Raw genomic sequence first — 22,257 nt, forward strand, 5'->3', positions numbered from 1 at the left:
ATGCAAATAGTTCTATGGGTTAGTTTGATTATTCATTCATTTCTTTAGTTTTATTTTAGAACTAATTGACAGTGCAGAACTGGATCTTTAACAAAGTCTGCACGTCTTCATCCAGGCAGAATTATCCATCCAGTCAAAACAAAGTAAGAATACATATCATAGATATTAAAAAATAATGATTTTTTTCTTGCTCATTCCTGATCAATCAGTCAGATCTGTAATATTTGCGTAGTGCTATTTCCCTGTTTTTGTATATTGTCCAAGTATTTAATCATATTATGACCCACTGTATATTTTTTTCACGCAACTATCCTGTCATACAATTCCCCAGCTACTACAACAACATGTCTGATGTGGGCAAGACACTTAACCCAAGGTTGCTCCTGCTGTTTGGTTGGCGGCGTATTGATGTGGATATGTGATTAGTAACTTCTAATGGCCCTTTTACATAGCAGCGTCTGCCATCAGGGTGTGAATGGGTGTGAATGGATAGGAGTGTCCTGTGGTGTAAAAGCTATTTGAGAGTCAGAACACTTGAAAAGCACTATACAAGCTCAAGTCTCTTTACAATGGTAGAAGAACAATCTGCAGAGCTATAAGATAAGAATGCAGATCATAAGAAATAATCATTTTACACCATAACATTTTAAGGGGGGTGTACAATGTAGTGTTAATGATGACAACATACAGTATAATACAGTAATATTATGCAAATTTAAGTGTGTTATGCACAGCACCATTTCTGTTGTTGCTGCTCATAGGGGTGAAATGTTGAGTCAAAGAGTCTGTCACTCAGACGGAGGAGTGTAATGACCACATGGGCAGAACGACTTCCTGTAGTGCTTTGTGGTTCCTGCTTTAAAAAGCTCTCCTGAGTTTGACCAGTGTGTCACAGAGTGAGTTGGAAGTGCCAGTAAATATGACGTGTAGTTTAAAAGCATCATCCTCTAACACCCACCACCACCACCAGAGAGTGCAGCTCCGCCTCTGCAAACCACAGACTTTAGGCTCCTTCGAGTTCTTTGGCGCCATGCTCCTTTAAACCAACAAACCACAAACATCACAACTCTGTCCACCACGAACTCCGAAAACAAGCTTGGCTTTATTTCCACTGATAAGGACCTCCGAGTACGGCACCTTTAAATCTTCTTACAGAAGTGAATGTAGACTGCTGTTTCTGCTGCAGGTATTGTAACAAAAACGTACTCATCGTCATGATATGTTACCTTTGTAAAATGTTTTCATAATGACACAATAAAAATCACTAACATGAACAGTAGGAATCATCATTACAGCTCAAACAAAGTTCTATTGATTTTTAATGCAGGTCATACAGTTGGCTTCAGAATATAATAAGTGAAAGAAAAAGAACGATAGTAGGATGAAAAGGTCGGAGCAGCGCAGGATGAAGCCAAAAGTTGTTTTTAAAGAAAAAATATAAACCTGTGGTCTAATTTTCAATATATTTGTTATTTAATAGCTTTTATGTCTCAGTCGTTCATGTTGATTTTTACTTACTTTTTGACACTTATTCTTTTGTTGACACTTGGTTAGATTTTACCTGCACCGTCGTTCATTTACTGATCTGTGTGCCTTTGAATTCCCTCAATTTAAATTGAGTTGAATTACATTTGACCATACGGCTCTCCTGCAAAAAAACAACAACCATAATGTTTTCAACGGTATTTCAAACAAATTCTTGCAAAATGTAGAAAAAACGTTACATTGTATATTCCATTTTCTGGTCAACATGGCGAAAATATTTTGTGTGAGCCTTTTTATTGGATACAAAGAAAAAGTTATCCTCATGCTTCCAAAAAAACAAACAACAGTTTTCACAACATTGTGTGTGTGTGTGTGTGTGTGTGTGTGTGTGTGTGTGTGTTATATGCTGCAGATTGTGAAAGACACAAAAACATTTCAAAAGTATCTGAAAATAACATCAAAGTGCAAAATAGAAATACATTTTGTACATCGGAGCACAGCATGCTGGATTTACAACCCAAAACACATGTTAAAAGCTATAATAAGATATAAAGCATCTTATTGTGTTTTCAATTATAACTGCAACCTTTCTGTAATGTGACTAATGACTCACAGCTTTTCTTCAGTTCACAAACAGTCTCACATTGTATGAGTCCAGCTGTGAAAACAGAGACAAGGCTGCTGCACAAAAGCTGAATGAAGCAAAGCCCCTCACAACCACCTGAGACAGCTGATGAAAGCCCCCCCCCCCAAAACCACACACACACACACACACACACAGACTCAGAGACAGACAAACACACACACACACACACACACACACACACACACACAGACTCAGACTCAGAGACAAACACACAGACACACACACACACACACACACACACATACACAGACTCAGACAAACACCCACACACAGACTCAGAGACAGACAAACACACACACACACACACACAGACTCAGACAAACACCCACACACAGACTCAGAGACAAACACACACACACACACACACACACACACACATACACAGACTCAGACAAACACCCACACCCACACACAAACTCAGAGACAGACAAACACACACACACACACACACAGACTCAGAGACAGACAAACACACACACACACACACACAGACTCAGAGACAGACAAACACACACACACACACACACACACACACACACACACACACACACAGTTCTGTGTGCTCTTTTCATTGAGCATAGAAGTGATCCTATAGCAGAGAAAATGTTGAGTAAAACAACAAAATCAACAGGAAAAGATAAGAAAAGAAAACAATCATTGTTGTACTTTTCAAACTTGTATTGAAGATATCATAGTATAAACCTCTGTAATAATACTGAACATTAAAGCCTTATCTGCTTCTTCTGAGAATGTAATAACTCTAAATAATTATTTTGTATAAAAAGTGAAATGTATGAACAAATACGCCCTGTGGAAGAAATAAAACTAATGCACATGCATGTGTAGGCATGCAGAAATTAAGTCTTTTTAATTTTTTACACACTGTGGTTAAATGGCCGACTTCATTCTTGATTAGATCAATTAAAGGCCAATACAAACATGTGGCAGATACTGTATGTGTCTATAATGGAACAGAAACTATCCTTCTGATTACAGGCACCTATTATGCATTAATGAATTAATGAATTTATTTACTATAGTACTGGGTATATTTTAGACACATCTCGTATGCCATGCTAATACTGATATACTTAACAGGAAATTTGTGGGAGGGGGAAAACATAATGTGCATGATGTGACTAGGACGTAATTCCTGTTTTAACTAACAGCTAGAACTCTCAGCCCCGCCACAAGTAAAGTCCCCAACTTTCATTATGATCAACTCTTTATTCAGAGTGGTATTTGTCTTGGTCTCTAATTTGTCCACATTCTTTCTGATTTTGTTGCATACGTTTATCAGTTTCTATCAGAAATTAAAATGTTTCTGATACACTTTTAAATGTATTTTAAAAAATGTACAGTTTTTGTATCCAGTCGTTATTGTAGCCTTAACTATGTCATAATATATTTGATGAAGATATTGCTGGCACATTATAGTTTTACGAGGGGTTTTTGTTTAAATTGTGAGCCCTTTTATTATTGGTTATGCATTTTCTTTTCACTTTGAAATAACTTTAAAACGGAGAAATTACTTGTTAATGATGTGTTGACTGGTTTAAATCAGTGTCGTTTCCCCTCCCTAATATAAACCAACTCTAAATAGCGCTTGAGTTGTTTTTATCCGAAATGACAAAGCGTATACTGAAAAATCGATGTTCATGTTTGTTTTTTTGATTGTTTATTTTTCCCCATAATATTCAACATGCATATTCTTTATTTCTTTAAATCCATTAGCAAAAAAACAATACACGTTTTTTGTTTTTTTACTGACATTCATTTGGATCATTTTTGAACCTCAGCAGGGGACGCATGAGAAAAAACCAAGCAAAGATGGGTTAAAAAAAGAAGATGACTAACCCGTGACTACATTTAGAAGCCAAAATCTCAAGCTAAAGAACTCTGGGCGCTTATTGGACAAATTTAGTAAACATTTTCACGATTGGCTGAAAGTGTAAATACCACGCGTTTTAATTGGCTTATTACCCCAAACCCAGTTTCGTCTCGTCGTTTCGTTTTTGTGTCCTCTTCTCACGATACCACCTTCGGCATAAATTACATGCGTGTAAGCAAGCATACACTACATTGGTGAAAAAAATGGCAGCTGGCGATTAGAGGAAAGTGTGTGGATTTTCACTCGGAAAAAGACGGTACTTGTAAGTTTTTCTTTTCACTTAATATCACAGAGTTTCAGGAGAATGTCAGAGGAAGCTGCCTGACCCTTATTATGATGTTTTTTTTCTTAACATTATGGCAGAAACTGCTCTCAGAGAGGGGTTAACGCTAAGGTTAGCCATCCCAGTTATTAGCCAGCAATTGTAGCTAGCAAATGGAAGAGTCCCAGTTGTCAACATTGGGGCCAGACTAATGCCTGGCAGCCCATAGCGTTCATGTTGCACATTGGAAACCAAACGGGGGGCAAAGACACGATAATTGAAAGAGAAACTACCAGAAAGTAAACAACTGTTACACCTATTTTGGGCATTTAGCGAGCCGATAGCAGCTAAGTTACCATAATAAGGCTAATGGGAGATGACATAACAAGTCAGCGACCAGTTAACGTTGATGGGAGGCTAAAGGAGGGCAATAACACAAAGTGGGATTATAACTGTCTCCTTACGTTTCTATTAAGTTTTACTGAGAAAACTGACTAATTGATTCATCAGTGTATTGTTATTGTGAGTAAAGCAGCTGTGATCAATCTATTATAACAGTTTTCAAAAATAGCAAAAATTTCCCCCCAAAACTATTCAAAACGTGATATTTTTTTTATTTCATGCACTTAAATTTATTTAATTTGATTTAAACCAAATTTGATTTATGTCATGCACTTAAAACAAACAAACAAACAACTTAGACAAAATGGGAAAAAAAGGGTACAGTATAATTAGTTAATCCAAAAAAAGGATGTTTTTATTCAATATCAAGTGACGGACACAAATACAGCAAAAGTTATATAGTGAAGTAAATATTACAAATATATTGGCGGATACACTTTAAAAAGAAGAAGAGGTAATTAAGTGTTAATAATAAAACTTTGGTTTTGTCACAGCTTTGTTTTAATGTGGATTTGAAGTTAGACATAAAATCAACAAGGCTGGGCCACAGGGGTCCCTTCGAATTATTTCCCTTTTATATCTGTTACTGGTTTTTATTTCAACTGCTTTTATTGACTTTTGCATGACTACGCATGAAGGGGATCAATTCACCCTCAGCAACAAAACAAACACCACTTGTGGGGATAAAAAAACATATATAAGTGAAAGCCTAGAGAAATAAAAATATGAAAATGACTGTAAAAGAAAGCGACACTGTTACTGGTTTTTAACTCAGAAAAGCATCTCTTTTAAATTCATGACGCGTATTATGATGCCTGAACAGGAGGATTTTTAAACCAGAAGGAGGAGTAACATCAGTCGTTAATGAATGAGCTTGTGTGTCTTTACTGTAAATACACTAAGTGCTAGTTCTTTGTATTTACATCCAACGATGTCAGACAGTGTGACTTAACTCTAGTGCCTTTTTACACAAGTGTGAACCTCAAGGAGCTTTTGGTTGAGATATTGTCATTTCAGTGACGTTAATACGTGCAGGAGGAAGACACAGTGTCACAACATGAGCGGTCCCGCTAATACACCAAAGCATTGTCATTTCAGCGTTAAACCTCGAAACCGTCCATGTTAAGCCTCCTGTACTGTACATAAAAGAGGATGTTTTCACAATAACACGTAAAAAGATGGCTGGCGTGTATTTCACTTCATTTCTCCTGAAGCTTCTTTTGCTCATTTTTGCTTCCAGACTAAATCAAGATTATGCACTTTTAAAAAAACAACAAAAAAAACCAACTAAAGACGTTTGTTGTCCACATCATCATCAGATATATGTACATAATATATATATATATATGTATATAAGATGAACAGAAAACTTGTTTAGTAAAGCCAAACACTTGCACACATGAATCTGAAGCTTTTCTGTGTAACATGAATAAACGTGTGGCTGTAGAAAGACTCAATGTAAGGGTCCTACTGTAATATCAATCAAGCTTTATCTCCAGTACAGCGACCATCGAGGAGTGACGCTCACTTATACCGAGAGATTCTGATTGTGTAATATCCAAGTTGTAGCTGGAGCTGCAGGTTAGAGCAAAGTCAATTTAAGGAAACTTATTAAAAATGGCGGCAGAGAAGCTCTGGCCTTCAAATGTTGATTTCCACGTGTTGATATAAATGAAATGTCTCCTCGTCATTATTTGGATAGTTTGAGTGAAAGTGTCCCATTGTGAAATGTCGTTGAAGTTTCAAATTAAACGTTTTCACCTTCTTTTTTTTTTGCATTTCTAGAAAGAAGCAACACGGACGCCGAGGATACTTGGTCACCAGTGGGCGCCATCTTAGAAGTGTCACCACTGGTCATCAGGCACGATGGGAAAGACTCCGCTGAAAGGTAAGGAGCAGCATTCCAGCATTTCTTCATGGATTAAAGTTTGAACATTTAGTGTGTCCATCACATTTACACGGACGCGTATCTGTAGTGGAGACACGAGGCGCGACTTTTACTTTAAACAAAGACCAGGGTGTTTTTTTATTTGTTCTGATTTGGAAGCATGAGCTGTACAAAAGTACGACACGATATAAATGTGGCTGTCTGCGTCTTTGTTTCTCAGATACTCTGTTTTTCACGTCCTGTCCGTGTTTTTTCACGATTTCTACATCACAAGTCGTTTTCAAAAGTTTTTACTCTCATGACCCAAAAACTCTGCAGCTTATTAAAGAGAAACCAAAAGTAGAGTAAAGTGTGTTCAAGGCTCTTATCAGGCTCCAGCAGTACCAGCAGCAGTCTGCTCACAGTTTTTCATCAGATTGAACTTTTGTGTCATAATCACACTCATGGCTTCTCTTGGCATTTATTCAATGCAGACTGTTATTTTCTGACTCATATTCAGATATGCACACATGTATGATATGAACTTCTTCGAAGGTAATTCTTCTTCCTCTTATTTTTCACTCAAAGTTTCAGTACAGAGCATGATGAAGCTGATGTGGCCTTTGGTTGAACAATCCAATCCAATCCAACTTTATTTAATTAAGCACTTTAAAACAACCACAGCTGACCAAAGTGCTGTACAATAAAACAAAAGTTAAAAAAGGCATAATACACAGTACACAATAATTTAAAAGATATAAAAATGCTATAAAATAAGTAAAATACATAAAATAAATAAAATCATCTTACTCGGTGACAAAGGCCAGGGAGAAGAGATGGGTTTTAAGACACGATTTAAAAACAGACAGAGAAGAGGCCTGTTTAAGGGGGAGAGGAAGGTCGTTCCAAAGTTTAGGAGCCGCAACAGAAAACGCACGGTCCCCTCTGAGCTTCCGTTTAGTTTTGGGCACCCTCAGGAGCAGCTGATCAGCTGACCTGAGGGTGCGGGACGGTGTGTACGAGTGTAGAAGCTCAGAGAGGTATGGCGGGGCAAGACCATTTAGGGATTTAAAAGCAAATAAAAGAATTTTAAAATGGATCCTATAATGCACAGGCAACCAGTGGAGGGAGGCTAAAATGGGGGTAATGTGGTCATATTTACGAGTGCCAGTTAAAAGACGTGCAGCCGCATTTTGTACCATCTGGAGACGGGCGATGGAGGACCCACTAACCCCCACATACAAAGCATTACAGTAATCCAGCCGAGTGGTCACAAAGGCGTGGATTACTGTCTCGAAGTGCTGCCTCGGAAGAATGGGCTTTATTTTGGCCAGCTGCCTTAAGTGAAAGAAGCTTGACTTGACAACAGCCTTGATCTGATTGTCAAGCTTTAGCTCAGGGTCCATTTTAACCCCTAAGTTTGTGATGGACTGCTTGGAATACTGGGCCAAGGAACCCAGATCCACATGAGGGGCCCCAGAGGTACCACCAAAAACCATTACTTCGGTTTTATTGTCATTAAAATTTAAAAAATTAAGAGCCATCCAGGCTTTTATGTCCTCAAGACACTCGAATAATACTCGAAGAGAGTATTCACTGTTCTTTTTAAGTGGAACATAAATCTGACTGTCATCTGCGTAACAATGGAAAGAAATGCCATGTTTCCTGAGTATAGAACCGAGTGGGAGCAGATAGAGAGAGAAAAGGAGAGGGCCAAGAACTGAGCCCTGTGGGACTCCACATGTGAGAGGAGCAGAGGAGGAAGAAGAGTCACCAAGGCTAACACAGAAGGTTCGATGAGACAGGTATGACCTGAACCAATCCAGTGCTGTGCCCCTGATGCCCACCCAATTCTCCAAACGAGAGATCAGGATCTCATGATCCACAGTGTCAAAAGCAGCAGTCAAGTCTAAAAGAACAAGGATAACACAGTCACCGGAGTCTGTAGCTAAAAAGACATCATTAAAAACTCTGATAAGAGCTGATTCAGTGCTGTGCAGGGGTTTAAAACCGGATTGGAAAACCTCTAAAATATTATTTTGCTCCTCCAGAAATGCCATCAATTGAACGTGAACTACCTTTTCTAGGGTTTTAGAAAGAAAAGGCAGTTTGGAGATCGGCCTAAAGTTAACAAGAACTGCAGGATCCAGACCAGGTTTTTTAATCAGAGGTTGTACTACTGCATGTTTAAACAGTTCAGGGACAACACCTGAGGACAGGCTGCTATTAATGACTGCAGTAACAGATGGCCCTACAGTGGGGAAAACTTCTTTAAGTAGCCGAGGAGGAAGAGGATCATTTGGGGAACCTGAGGGTTTCAACTGACCAACAATTTCCTGTAAGGAAGTCAAAGTCACAGGCTCAAACTGGTCAAAGACAGCAGAGCAAGGGATGGAGATTGAAGGGTCATAAGCAGGGACTGAGATTTGAGCCCTAGCACAAGCGACTTTATCAATAAAAAAGTGAAGAAAGTTTTCACAGACAGCAGGAGAGGCTTCCATGCCAACAGTCTGTGGGGCATTAAGAATCCTGTCAATAGTGCTAAACAAAACACGAGGCTTGTGACAGTTTGACAGAATAATATCTGAGAAATGTTTTCTTTTTACATCTTTTACAGTTTTCTGATAGCGACACAAGCAGTCTTTTAATATTTGAAAAGACACCTGCAGTTTGTCTTTTTTCCATTTGCGCTCTGCTCTACGGCACTCACGTCTGACAGCATGAGTGGTGTCGTTCAGCCAGGGCTCAGATTTAATTCTGGGCTGCCTGGTTTTTAACGGGGCCACAGTGTCTAAAACAGTTTGGCAGGTGGAGTGAAACCAAGAGCTAAGCTCTTCCGTATTACACAGAGACTCTGGCATGACACAGTTCTGATTAAATGCAGCAGAAAAGTGAAGAGCAGTGGAAGGGTTAATAATACGACAGCGCCGAGGAGCAGCGGGAGTTTTGACCGTGTTGCAGGCAATAGCAGCCTCAAATAATACAGGCATATGATCAGAAAATACTGCATCACAAATCTCAAAGTTAAAAACAGGCAGACCATGAGATAAGACAAGATCAAGAGTGTGTCCGTGCTCTTGCGTGGGACCAGACACAGACTGCACAAGATTAAAAGAGTCAATGAGGTTTAAGAAATCCTTCGCCATTGGCTTCTCGGGACAACACACATGCACGTTAAAATCCCCAACAATAAGAACACGGTCATATTTTGGCATGATTTCAGCCAAGAAGTCAGAAAAGTCATTTAAAAAATCCTTATTGTACTTGGGAGGCCGATACACCACGGCACACAGCATTGTATGAGAGCGACCCAGCTCAAATACACTCAATTCAAAGCTGGAGGAAGAGGATGACAGCAATATCTGCTTACATTTATAATCACTCCTATAGACAGTCGCTATTCCTCCTCCACGACCCGAAGTCCGCGGGGAGTTAAAATAACAGCAATCATCCGGCACAAGCTCCGTGAAAGAGCTGGACTCACCAACACTCAGCCACGTCTCAGTCACACAGAGAAAATCCAATCTTCGGGATGTGAAGAAATCTTTTAAGATAAAAGTCTTGTTCGCTAGCGATCTAGCATTCACCAGGCCAATCCTGGCCGGAGCCGGCAGGATCGATGCGGTAGCTGTCCCGGGAACCCGACACAGAGGATGCAAGTTATGGTGATTTGCTCCACGCCAGCGAGGACGGCGAGCGCGGGGACTGTGGAGCTGGAAGACATCTCTCAAGCCGACAAATGAACAACCTTCATAAAATCACATAAAAGTCCATATCAAGATATGAGGAGACTCTAAAATACAACAATAGAACAAAACAAATGAAACTATTCACTCTAAAGCTGGGTACATAGTTTTGATGGGGTTTGTCCTTCCTGGTGTTTGGGATGGTTGGGAACATGCGTGGCCTTTCTAACACATCTTCTTCCAATCATTCACAACAGATCAGAAAGATGGCAAAAAGGACAAACTGGGAAGGACGGTTCCACCCGCGGGTTCGACTCCCGCTGCAACAAAAGGTGAGCGTTTAATGACGGACGTCGTGATGCCGTTTGTTATGAGCTGCTGTGAACCTCGGTTTATCACAGGAAGATGATCGTTTAGCCTCGAGGTCATTCATGGAGAAACATCGGGGAAGGCATTCTGCACGTGTTACTACAAGCTCACAGACCTTGAGAGAAGTTCAAACATGAGAAATCGTCTGTCTCTTGTCCAGCCTTTAAGCTTCAGCTTATTCTTAGCCGGAGACATATTTGACATATTTAGCTCAGGCATGATCATATCTGATGCACTTTTGAAATGTTTTTCTGATTCTTCTTTAGAGGCTTTCAGCTGGGAAGAATATCTGAAAGAAACGTCCGCTATGCCGGCTCCACCCAGCTGTTTTCGACAGGTACGTCCTGGATTTACGACATGTTTCATATTTACTGAAGACAGACGCATCAAATGTGAATTTAAACTCATTTTTTTAGTAAGAAGGAGCAGAAGTATAGCCTCGCACAACGCTGTTTTTATTTCTTTGTTAAATCTGCACACATGCACTTTTTAAGCCCAAAGAATCACTAAGTGAACATCTCAGTTAAAGTTGTGCCTCAAAGCATGAGCTGGTAGTAGCTACTGTACGTTAAATGGAAAAACAAGATTCTGTTTATAGCACTCAAATTTGAATAAATCATATCCATCCACAGTTCTTATTTAAAAAAATAACTTTGTATGAGCTTTATTTTGTGAGTTGATGTAAAACTAATGGTGAGATTTTCTTCATGCAAACAGTCTGGAGCTCTGTAGTGTTTGAGTGATGATCTGCATTTCTGCCTTCTTCCTGACATCTGCAGGCCAGAGTTCCTCCCTCCAACGACTTCAAGGTTGGAATGAAGCTCGAGGCTCACGACCCGCGAAACTCCACCTCAGTCTGCATCGCCACGGTGATGGGTTTAACTGGAGTGCGTCTGCGTCTCCGTCTGGACGGAAGTGACAACAGCAACGACTTCTGGAGGCTGGTGGATTCGTCCGACATCCAACCGATCGGCACATGTGAGAAGAACGGAGACATGCTGCAGCCGCCGCTGGGTAAGAAAGTCCGGGATGGGGGGGGAGCACGCACAGTTTCTTTATTCTCATCTTCACTAAACAGAACAAACGATCAATCATGGCCATTATTAAATGTAATGTCAACCTGTTGAATCACAACTGAACCCTGAAGCCTTCCAGTCTTACCCAGCAGACGCACTTCTAACTCCTGACAGATGTGGGCCGAGACGTGCACCTGGTGTCGTTTACAGTACAGCCGTCTGTACGGCTTTTATTACCCCATGAAGATACACCTTTGTACATATTTTCAAAAAGTTTAATTCATTCATAAATCCTTCTTGTTCGTAATCTTGGTTCCTTTTTCAAAATTATTCTCCTCTGTTTCTAGTTATTTAAGAAAACACAAATCTATCGTGTAGAACTTATTTGGCAATAAAAGCTAATCTTGGTTCTGATGTTGAGTTGTGATAACGGAGTCGCAGTTTTATGACTAATGTCTTGTGATAATGATTTTTTTTTGGATGATTTTTGGACAAAGTTGGAGGCTGCTCTCAGCGTGTGACTTCATGATTAATCTCCTGTTTATAACGTCTTTGTACATTCCTATCTAAAACGACGTCATTCTGGCGTCCCAGTGTGTGAATTCACAACGCCTCTGTCACCGCCTCCAGTGGTGGTAACAGAGGTGAGATCACTTTGTGAGGTCACAGGGATGTAAATATGGCGCTTTGAGCCGTCAGTCTAAATGTGTCGCTGTGTCTCTGCAGACAGACAAAATCCCCTTCAAACACGTCCGCTAAAAATAACGACAACCAGAAGCCCGATGTGAGGAGTCCTATTTATAGGGATTAAATCACTTCCTCCTTCACAGGCATACAACAAACATTCAACAATTAAAAAAACAATAAAAAGTGGATAAATATATGTGGAAACAGTAAGTGTTGTTTATCTTTACATGAGTATAAAAAGAGTAAGACCAGTTAATAAGACGAGTCGTTTTTAAAGGACAGAGACAGGAAATGTGGGGACGAGAGAGTAGGGGAGGACGTGGACATGAACCTGAGGGCTCACGCCTCTGAACACAGACACAAGCAAAACCCTGCTGTGATGACTTTCCAAGTTTTTGTGCAGCATGTGAATTTTTATTTTATTTTTTTAAATGATTCACTTTTTGTCTTTCCAGGATTTCGGATGAATGCCTCTTCATGGCCCATGTTCCTGTTGAGGACATTAAATGGAGCAGAGATGGCGCCAGCAACAGCCTTCAAAAAGGTCTGTACTGCCTTTTTTTATTTTTATATATTTTTTAATTTACATTTGAGAAAGGAGCAAATAGACTTAATGGTTTGCTTTGATTTACAATGTTTTGCCTCCATTGTTCAAATAAAAACATTTGATCACAAAAAAAAAGGTCTGTACTGCTTTTAACATGAATTTATTGAATGTTAAAGATGTCACAGTTTAGTCATTCCTCCTCTCGCGTTCAGGAACCTCTGAGGCCGACACAGAACCACTTCAAGCCGGGCATGAAGCTGGAGGCCGTGGACAAGAAGAACCCGTACCTGATCTGTCCGGCCACCATCGGAGAAGTGAAGGGCGACGAGGTCTTCATCATGTTCGACGGGTGGCGGGGCGCCTTCGATTACTGGTGCAAATACGACTCGAGGGACATCTTCCCCGTGGGCTGGTGCTCCCTCACCAAACACAGCCTGCAGCCTCCAGGCAACAGTGGTGAGTGTGACCCTTCACCTGTAGGGGGCGCCACAGGTCTGCACATGTCATACAGTGTGCTTTACTGAAAACAATAAGAACTCATTAAAACATGAACAAATAGATTCAAAAGAACTTTTTAAAATCCAAAACGCATAATCACACACACACACACACACACACACACACACACACACACACACACACACACACACACACACACACACACTTATACATTTAGAGAAATTTAAGAGATCCTTACTGGGAGCCTTTAATACAGGGTGCAGATCATTTTTGATAATTTGCCTTCAGTTTGAAATTTGATCCAGCACCTCCCCTATAATCAGGTGTAGTGCCAACATTTACCAATAATAATACTTTTTTTTAGTCGTGTGAGTTTGCAAACAAAGAAAAAGAGTTTTCAAGAGAGTGTCAAAGTGGACACAACCTGACCTTTAACAAGCGACGAACAAACAGTTTGAGAAAGAAGGAAATCTGCTTCTTCATCCACATGGGATCTTTTAACTGGTCTGAATGGAAACGTTATAAAGATGAATATATAGGTGAGCAGAGGGTGGGTCATTGTTAACCTGAATGACCCACCATGAAAACGAGAAGAAATCAGGGATGTAAAGATTCATCGTAAAATCGTGATAAATCGATTCAAAGGATTCAAATTTAAATTCTGTTTCACATTTTGGTAATTAGTTTTAATTTATGTAAGTACTTGTTTACTAAGACAAATTCCACCGTCTTTTAAATCGGAGGAGGCATTTTGGGTCCAAGACAGAAAGTGAAAGAAGACGAGGAACTCCACGAAAAGCAGAACCAACATGGTGCAGCATTTAATGCCACGTTGAGAATCACGTCCCAAAAGACCATGATTAGACCAAACCACACTCACAGGCGGGTTAGCAGCTCCTGAAGGAGTCTGTTTCATTTGTCAAATACATCGTGAGAGAGTCGTATCGTGAACCCAGTATCATGAATCATATCGTGAGTTAATAAATCGGAACATCTTATTGTAGAGTTTGTATCAAAGCAAGATGATCAAGTTTCATTGATGAAATATATTGTCTGTTTTTTCCTTCTTAGCATCATGTTAGCAGGCTATCGTGTGTGTGTGTGTGTGTGTGTGTGACTGTTCGGGTTGGAGGAGGATTTATGTTCTTTCTTTTTTTTTCGATGTATTTACACAAAAGCTCCTCGGTCCAGTCTCTGAGGAAGGGAAGGACAATCCTACAACAAGCTGCACACAGAAATCACAGTTATCTTTAAAGTATTTTATCTGATCATGTTTGAGATGTAACACATTCTCTAAAGGTCCAAGGGACCTTTAATAAACACACACTCTAACGCACACCACTTCAGTACATGATCTCCCTCTGTCTCTCTCTCTCTTTCTCTCTTTCTCTCTCTCTCCGTCTGTCTCTCTCTCTCTCTGTCGCTTGCTCTCTTTCTTCCCCCCCCTCTCTCTCTGTCGCTCTCTCCATGTCTCTGTCTCTCTGTCTGTCTCTCTCTCTCTCTCTCTCTCCGTCTGTCTCTCTCTGTCTGTCTCTCTCTCTCTCCGTCTGTCTCTCTCTTCCTCTCTTTCTCTCCCTCTCTCTCTCTCTCTCTCTCTCTCTCTCTCTCTCTCTCTCTCTCTCTCTCTCTCTCTCTCCCCTCCCTCCCTCCGACTCATCCTTTGAGGGAGTGTTGAACAGAGGAGGAACATGTATTGTCTCCCTCTGTATGTGTGAGTTGAGTCAGTCAGCTGAGGCTGTTTGCTGCTTTCTGTGTTTCTGTGAACGTTTGTCGTCTTTACTCACTGAGTTACTCGAGTCTTCTCGCTGTATGCGTTTGAAGAAGCTCGCTTTGTTGCGTCAGGCTCAACTTGATCACTTAAGCAGTTAATGAGTGACCCTTTTTTCTCCTCACGTAGACTTTACCTTTTCTTCTTTTCAATGTATTTTTAGGATGCTTCATTGATAGGAAATATTATAAAGTCAAAGTTTGAAGACCTGCAGCGAGTGACGTCTCAGACTTTAGCCTCTCACATGGAGCAGGAGAACGCCATAGTCTTCGCTTCTCAGATCAGAGCTTCCTGTGTGGCAGCTCACTTTTTAATATCCACCCTGGTTTCTGCTGTCGTTACAGTAACGCTGCCAAAGAGCCTGCAGATCCTCCCGGCGTCCCCCTCCAAGCCTAACAGGCGGGCCATGCAGTCCCCCTACAGACTGCCCAACCCTCTGCCCCCTCTGCCCGTCAGGAAGGGCGTGAGAGGCCGTCGACCCAAGAGCGAGACCATCGCTCTGCTCAAAGCTGTGGCCGAGGCCGCCGCCCAGAACGGGAGCGTCCCGGAGAACACGCAGCTGCTCCCCCGACCCCACAAGAAGAGAGGCCCCAAACCTGGAAGCAAGGTGAGCCAACCCCCCCCCCCCCCAAGCTAGTACACTTTTAAACATCAGATCAATCTTCATGTGATTACCTGCAAATCGTTGTTTTTCAGAGAAAGCCCAAAATCCTCCAGAGCCCAGCACAGCTGCCCAGCATCCAGGTCCCACAAGACAGCTCCCCAAGCCACAACTCTGTGGTTTCAACAGGTGACGTCACCATTGTTTGCATTGCTTGCATTGCTTTTAAAGGCGATCCTGGTGTTTTCAAACCAGGGACAGATTTTTCACATCTTTTTGTGGTTTTCTGACGTCTCGAAACAAATGTGTTCAATAGGTTCAACAGACCGCAGTGTAATCGCTAAAGTGCATGCTTTTATTCTCAGTGTTGTTACATATGAAGATGAAGTAAGATTACATTTTCTCAATCAGATGTTGCCACGATGTCGCTATCTTTAAAGCCACCACGCTCCTTTACCACAAAAAAACACTCAAGTTTAACAGAACACAGAAGTTGGCCTACAGTTTGGGTTCTGAGCCGAATCTTAATTTGGATCCAACACAACATTAGTTTGATGCAAAATAAAAAAAACAAACAAACCAAGTGGAGCCGTGGTCAACATTGAAAGTCTTTTTTTTTTTTTTTTTTTTCGCGGGGTAAAGTTTCTGTTTTTCCTCTGCAAGCTTTACGTCTGTGTCTGATTTTTAAGAGAAACTTTTAGTTTTTATCAAACACAGTTTCTTTAAATAATTAGGCTAGACTATAAATGAGTAATCTAAACAAAGAGCATAAGTGGTGCTGCTTCGCATTAAAGAATCAGATTGCAGCCTTTACAGCAGCTGAGAAAGTTCTTTCACTCATTCAGACCCGTGTTTCACAGTTTTTGAGGATTCAAGCAGTCGTTCGATGCTCTCGTGTTTCACTCTGTTTCTTGTGCGTGTGTGTGTGTTGTTCCAGTGTGTGTGTACGTGAACAAGCACGGAAACTGCGGTTCCCACCTGGACAGGAAGCAGATGCAGCGTCTGCCTGACCACTTCGGCCCGGGTCCGGTGAATGCCGTGCTGCAGAAGGTGGTGCAGTCGTGTATAGACTGTGCGTACCAGCCTAAAGTCCTGCTCAGCGCTCTGCAGACGCATTCAGGAGGAGGAGAGGTGGTTAGAGGTACACGCACTCGAACCAGCCTTCATCTCAAACCGTTTTCTCAGTAGCTTTTAATAACGACGGCTAAAACATGTTTTAACTCTTTTCCCCAGTGAGAACAGACGGGGGAGTCTGCGTGGTCAAACTCCCAGCAGCCTCCAGTGCGTCCTTTGTGCTGCGGTTTTTGGAGACGATGTGTCGTCACCTGCAGTGCGACAACCTGTTCAGCAGCCAGCCGTTCAGCCACTACACGGCGTACGACAGGACCAAGTCAGGTAAACACATCAGAGAGCCAGCGTCAGCGACAAAGTCAACCTGATCCTACTGTTTCCTATTGAAGTGTCCGAACTTCCTGTGAGCGACGTGGCACGACGCAGCACGCCATTTTTACCCCCGATGCCTTGTCTCTATTCTCCTCTCTGTTGCTCGCATTAATGGACAGGAAACGAGGAGGGAGGGGTCTCTGTGACACCTGCACTCTTCTCTTCTTTGATTGAAGTGTTGAGCTTTGACACATCAGAGGAAAACTTTATTGAGCTGTTTATTGATGAGCCTGTCTTGTGATTTGATTCAGCTGCTTGTTAGTACAAATCACCGCACATCAATTTATCCTCCTTCAGTAGAAAAGCACTCGACGGTTTTCTCTCTTTGCAAACTGAAACTGAAGAGAATTCAGTTTTTTAAGAGATTCAGCGAGCGTGCACGATGCAACACATCGTATAACGCTTGCATGCTGTTCAGACACGGTAAGAGTTCGACACTTCAGCAGCAGCCAGAATCACATTTCAGACTCCACTTCTAACAACTCACATCAGAAGCTTCAGGCACATAAAGCTCTCTGAGATATGTAACGACAAAAGACTCTGAATGTCTAAAAGAATTACGGCTGAAAACTTGAATTAAAGTACAGAATACAGTGCATCAATATATTTACAAATGTATGTTTGAAAATAAGTGTGACGAATGTTTAAAGGTCCCGACCTCATTTGATTAACGAATTAAATGAAGTGATAGAAAGTGACATTTTATAAAGTTTCCTTTTTTCCGGCTTCCTCTGTGGTGAAGAAATATGAAATCTGAGGTGAGATTTAGTTTCTCTGATTGCAGAGACGATGAACAGAAAAGACTTCTCTGTGTCCCTCTCGTACGGCCTCACACATTTTTAGTAGGAGGAGAGAAAAAAAATCTTGATATTGATAAATCTGCAGATATGATTCTTTAAATCTGTGTTTGATCTTAACTGATAGATTTAGAAATATACATGTAATAATGTGTTTATCTTTTAACACTTGTGGAAAAGATTTAGAGTGACGTAGACGAGATGGTCACTAAGTGTGCACGTCCCCTCCTGACCCTGTGCAGAGCGGTCAGTCTTGTTGCTCGATGATGTCGCCTGATATCACCGGCGTGCTGATGAATAGTTCAGGCTCCGCCCTCTATAGTGTGTGTGTGTGTGTGTGTGTGTGTGTGTGCACTGACGGTATTCCTGGACGTGTTTCTTGTTTGTTTCAGTGAAAGAAGAGATCATGGACGCTCCGTCTCTCGCTCGAGGAAGTAAACGGAGTCTCTCTGGAGTCTCTCCTTCGTACGCCGCTCCTCTGTCTCCCAAACACTTACGTACCGAAGCTCATCCTTCAGAAGGTACCGCTCGAACCTCTGATCAGGTTTTCATATGTATAAACTCTTTGTCCTCTTTTTTTCTTACTATGTTTTGCTTTTCTTTTTTTGTTTTTGTCTCTGCAGCAGAGACTTTGCCTCATGAAGAGAACGGTCACATAAAGGAGCAGCGCTACATGGACTCAGCCTCCAACTCCATGACCCCCCGACCACAAACAGCCCGCGGCTCCTCCGAGTACCACTCCCAGACCAGCAGCCTTTACCACGCCGGCAACGCCACCGCCATGCGCCGCCTCTCCTCCAACCCCGGAGAGCTCAGCTCCACGCCGCCTCTCAGACGAGTAGAAGGTGCAGTAGCAGCGCGTGTGTGTGTGTGTGTGTGAAATACACCTTTCTAAGTTGGTCACATGTTTAATGTGTGTTTTTGGCGCCGTCAGCAGCCAGCTCCACCACCGGTCCTGAAGCTCTGGGGTCTGAGCGGGAGAGTCTGCTGCTGCCCAGTAAGAACCCGTCGTCCTGGTCCATCGAGGAGGTGATGCAGTTTGTGAGGGACGCTGACCCCACAGCGTTAGCTCCACACGCCGAACTATTCAGAAAACACGTGAGTTAATCGCCCCATGTTGTTACCCAACGCTGCTTTAAATGCATTAAACATCAATCAAACATGGCTGAATCGAACCCTCAGCGTCCTCTAACACACCTTCACATTCAAAGCGTGAGCTTAGTTTAATTTAAATGATTTATATTTAAAAGGATTTGTTATAAAGGTGATGTCATCTTCAATAAACACAACATCCTAAAAATCTAAATAGCAGAACAAGCAGCTGCACACACACACACACACACACACACTTCAATGTTTACATGCATTTGTTCATCATCTGCGATGTGCCGACATCATATTTCAACCAAGACGGACAAAAAGTAAACATTGCCTGTTCTGTTTTTATTCCTATCATTTCACACCATCACGTCAGAGAGCCTGCTCACAGCCTCGCTGTTTAAAACCTGCAGCACGCCATCTTAGTCTTCAGCTGATTAGAGGTTAGGGGTTGGGGGGGGGGGGGATTGGGGTCTTCTTTCCCCACCTCCATTCTCCACTGCATCAGTCAGTTTGAGTGGTTTTTGTTAATTTGGAGAGTCAGACTGGGACAGCTTGTCATGTCATGCAGGAAAAAGATCAGAATGTAAATGATCAACTGTGTAAAAATAAACATACATGTTTTAATGAGACCGTTAAATTACAAACAGACAGGATATCATGGGACGCTTCTTCTGCTGGACACAGCTTTCAAGAAAACTCTGCAGAGATGCAGCCGACTGTAGTTATTAACTCAGCATCTGATTCAAGCACTTTTTACTTTGTGTTCCTAAATAACAAGTGTGTTCATGTTCGATGAGTGCTAACGTTGTCTAATTCAGTCTGGTCGTGATTTCAAGCAGCCAGGAAGGTCACAGACCAAAACATCCGTACGAAATACGACACACACGTGACGCCACTCAGCCGGTCGGATCTTTCACTCAGACCGGGTATTACGAGTACAAAGAGAGATTTTAAACAGGAACAGACTCCTCAGTGTTCTTTTTCCCCACGGCCAGTTTAAAATCATCTTTTAGTCGTGTCATTGATCACTCCCCAACAAAAAACATTAACCAAAGAAATCTGATCCCAGAACACAGAAAGTAAACAAACTGAGAGTCCAAAAGATCGATCGACCAGAATCCTGACGCAATCAATCAGTGATGAACAACGTGCAAACAATGGCAATGAGCTGTTGACGGCCTCGTACGTTTACACAGCGACTCCGAACATCTCAAGTTATGACTTGAGCTGTTTGAATTTGACTTGAATGACCCTGATCCGTAATGTGTCGTGTCCCTGCAGGAGATCGATGGAAAAGCTCTGATGCTGCTGCGGAGCGACATGATCATGAAGTACATGGGTCTGAAGCTGGGGCCGGCACTGAAGCTCTGCCACCACATAGATCGACTGAAACAGGGAAAGCTGTAAGAGCAGCCGGCGTCTTCCCGTCCCCGTCAGAGCCATGAGCAATAAACCCAGACAGAGCCGGACTCATGGGGGGCCGCAGGGGGCCACATGTGACTCTGACTGATGTTTCGACTTCCTCCTGACTTCCAGAAGCAGAGAAAGTGTGCCGTGCAGTGCTGACACATTACCTCATCCCCTCATCAGTGAACGAAAACTCTCTGAAATCCCAAAGGAAAGAATCCCTGCAGTGTTTACATTGCATAGCACACGTGGACACGCTTTTTTTTTTTTTTTTTACACGGAGATGAAATCTTTTGATCCTGGTTTTGGATCCCCCAAAGATGGAGAATGTTTCTTCTTATAAAATGTTGTTTTTTTACTATTGTCCAATTTCCACTTATTAAGGAAGGGTTGGTTTACTGGGGAGAGAAAAAAAGGACATATCCGTCAGATCTTCTCCCCCCCAAGAGAATCTGGAGGCGCTCTCTCTGTTTAGTCATTTTTCACTCTTCACGTACGCCTGGAGGTCCGACACATGTTTTCATTCGCTTGAATCTTTTTCTCAATCCTAAACGTTTCTAACTGAAGCTCACGTTTTCCACCAGTGTCCTTGCAGGATCCTTCTCTGCATGTATTCTCATTATTATTGTGTCTTAGTGGAAGCTCCGTTGCCTCCCAACGGTCCGCACGCAGATCTTAATCGCGCTCTCAAGCGACACCCTCATCCATTTCAACAGGTCGTGAAGTCGGTGCAAACACGCATTTCAAAGGGCTTTCTGTTCAGTTTTCCTGTCATGACTCTAATCATGGTCGAGCCTGTGTCCACAAAGCTCTCTCTCCTGGCGCGGCGCTGGGATGAAGAGCGTCTGCGACGACAGAAAACAAATGCTCATCGTGGTTTTGGCTGCGTATCGTGGACCGTTTGCATAAAATCATTATGCAGCTAATGTGTTGTATCATGTGTTTGTTGGAGCATGAACTGGAGGATGCTGCCCCTTGATTTGTGAGTCCCAAATAAGCGAGGCAATCAAATGATCAATCAAGGACCAATATAAAGTAATATTACCGCATCATCTAAAAGTCGTCTTCAGATGATCTGCTCCTTCCGTTATGATCTGTTTCACAAGACGGGAGCGTAGATCAAAAGCTTGAAGCAAACTGACCTGCAGAAATATTTTTGTATTGGCGACATTTTGGTCTCATGCCAAAAAAAGTTACAAATTGATGCAGGTCAGAAGGTTTGCATGCAGAGTTTGCGTGCACATATTTTCAGATAAATCTGAACGACTCAGTGACAGACACGGCCGGGACCAGCTTCTTGGTTTGTCCCAGTCTCCTGGTGTCAGGCTGTTTTAAAAACAGATACATGGGCGACACCGTTCTGGAGAAGACAGTGCTCTCTCCTCTTCGACAACAAGGATGAAAAAAAACAAACCCTCGTTGAATAAAAACCGTTTGTGGACACAGACTCGTCTCACTGCCCGCCTGCCTGCGACCGCCTCAGTGTCGTCTCGTCTGACCGCTCAGATCACTGTTAGGAATGAAAACAGATTTGTACAGTTTTATGGGTTTAACCATGAATATCAGCGACAGAATGTACATTTTGTAGAAACTTTAATATTTTAAGGAAATCATATACATGAAGCTAGAAATGTGAAGCTAATGGTGGACGGGGAAGGTGGTGAATATTTCACACCGTCGATTTCATTCTGCTTTTTAATACTCAAAACACGGCAGTGCGTTTTTTTTTGTTTTTTTTTAGTTGAACACTTCCAGTGATAGACTCTGCCTCGCTCTACCTACGACATCTCTCAGGTTTATGTGGTCTTTGTTAGTACAAGCTT

At 42.0% G+C, this 22,257-nt stretch overlaps 1 protein-coding gene across 3 annotated transcripts; it reads left to right on the forward strand.

The window, feature by feature from the left end:
• The first annotated feature begins 4,057 nt into the window (after nt 1–4,057).
• On the forward strand, nt 4,058–21,847 carry LOC306828369 (sex comb on midleg-like protein 2). Of its 3 annotated transcripts, none has more exons than XM_079350802.1 (15): nt 4,058–4,278; nt 6,472–6,574; nt 10,497–10,571; nt 10,875–10,945; nt 11,388–11,622; nt 12,767–12,855; nt 13,071–13,314; nt 15,430–15,692; nt 15,782–15,875; nt 16,624–16,827; nt 16,920–17,081; nt 18,319–18,447; nt 18,550–18,771; nt 18,861–19,024; nt 20,309–21,847. In XM_079350802.1, exons 2-15 carry the CDS (start codon nt 6,553–6,555, stop codon nt 20,432–20,434), a joined length of 2,100 nt encoding a protein of 699 aa, XP_079206928.1. In that variant the 5' UTR covers nt 4,058–4,278; nt 6,472–6,552; the 3' UTR covers nt 20,435–21,847. The 3 variants fall into 3 exon arrangements, with proteins under 3 accessions (XP_079206928.1, XP_079206927.1, XP_079206929.1); XM_079350801.1 differs by having other exon boundaries at nt 4,060–4,284; XM_079350803.1 differs by having other exon boundaries at nt 4,061–4,284; nt 18,864–19,024.
• The last annotated feature ends 410 nt before the right edge of the window (nt 21,848–22,257 follow it).

This window comes from Symphodus melops, assembly GCF_947650265.1.
Source record: "Symphodus melops genome assembly, chromosome: 8".
NCBI classification, from domain to species: domain Eukaryota; kingdom Metazoa; phylum Chordata; class Actinopteri; order Labriformes; family Labridae; genus Symphodus; species Symphodus melops.

What these genes read in the sequence shown, in the direction of transcription:
- LOC306828369 (XM_079350802.1), top strand. Translation starts at nt 6,553, where the DNA reads ATGGGAAAGACTCCGCTGAAAG. An exon ending in CATGCTGCAGCCGCCGCTGG is followed by an intron (nt 11,623 to 12,766) that starts GTAAGAAAGTCC and finishes TTGTCTTTCCAG; the next exon opens with GATTTCGGATGAATGCCTCT. An exon ending in GTACGACAGGACCAAGTCAG is followed by an intron (nt 17,082 to 18,318) that starts GTAAACACATCA and finishes TGTTTGTTTCAG; the next exon opens with TGAAAGAAGAGATCATGGAC.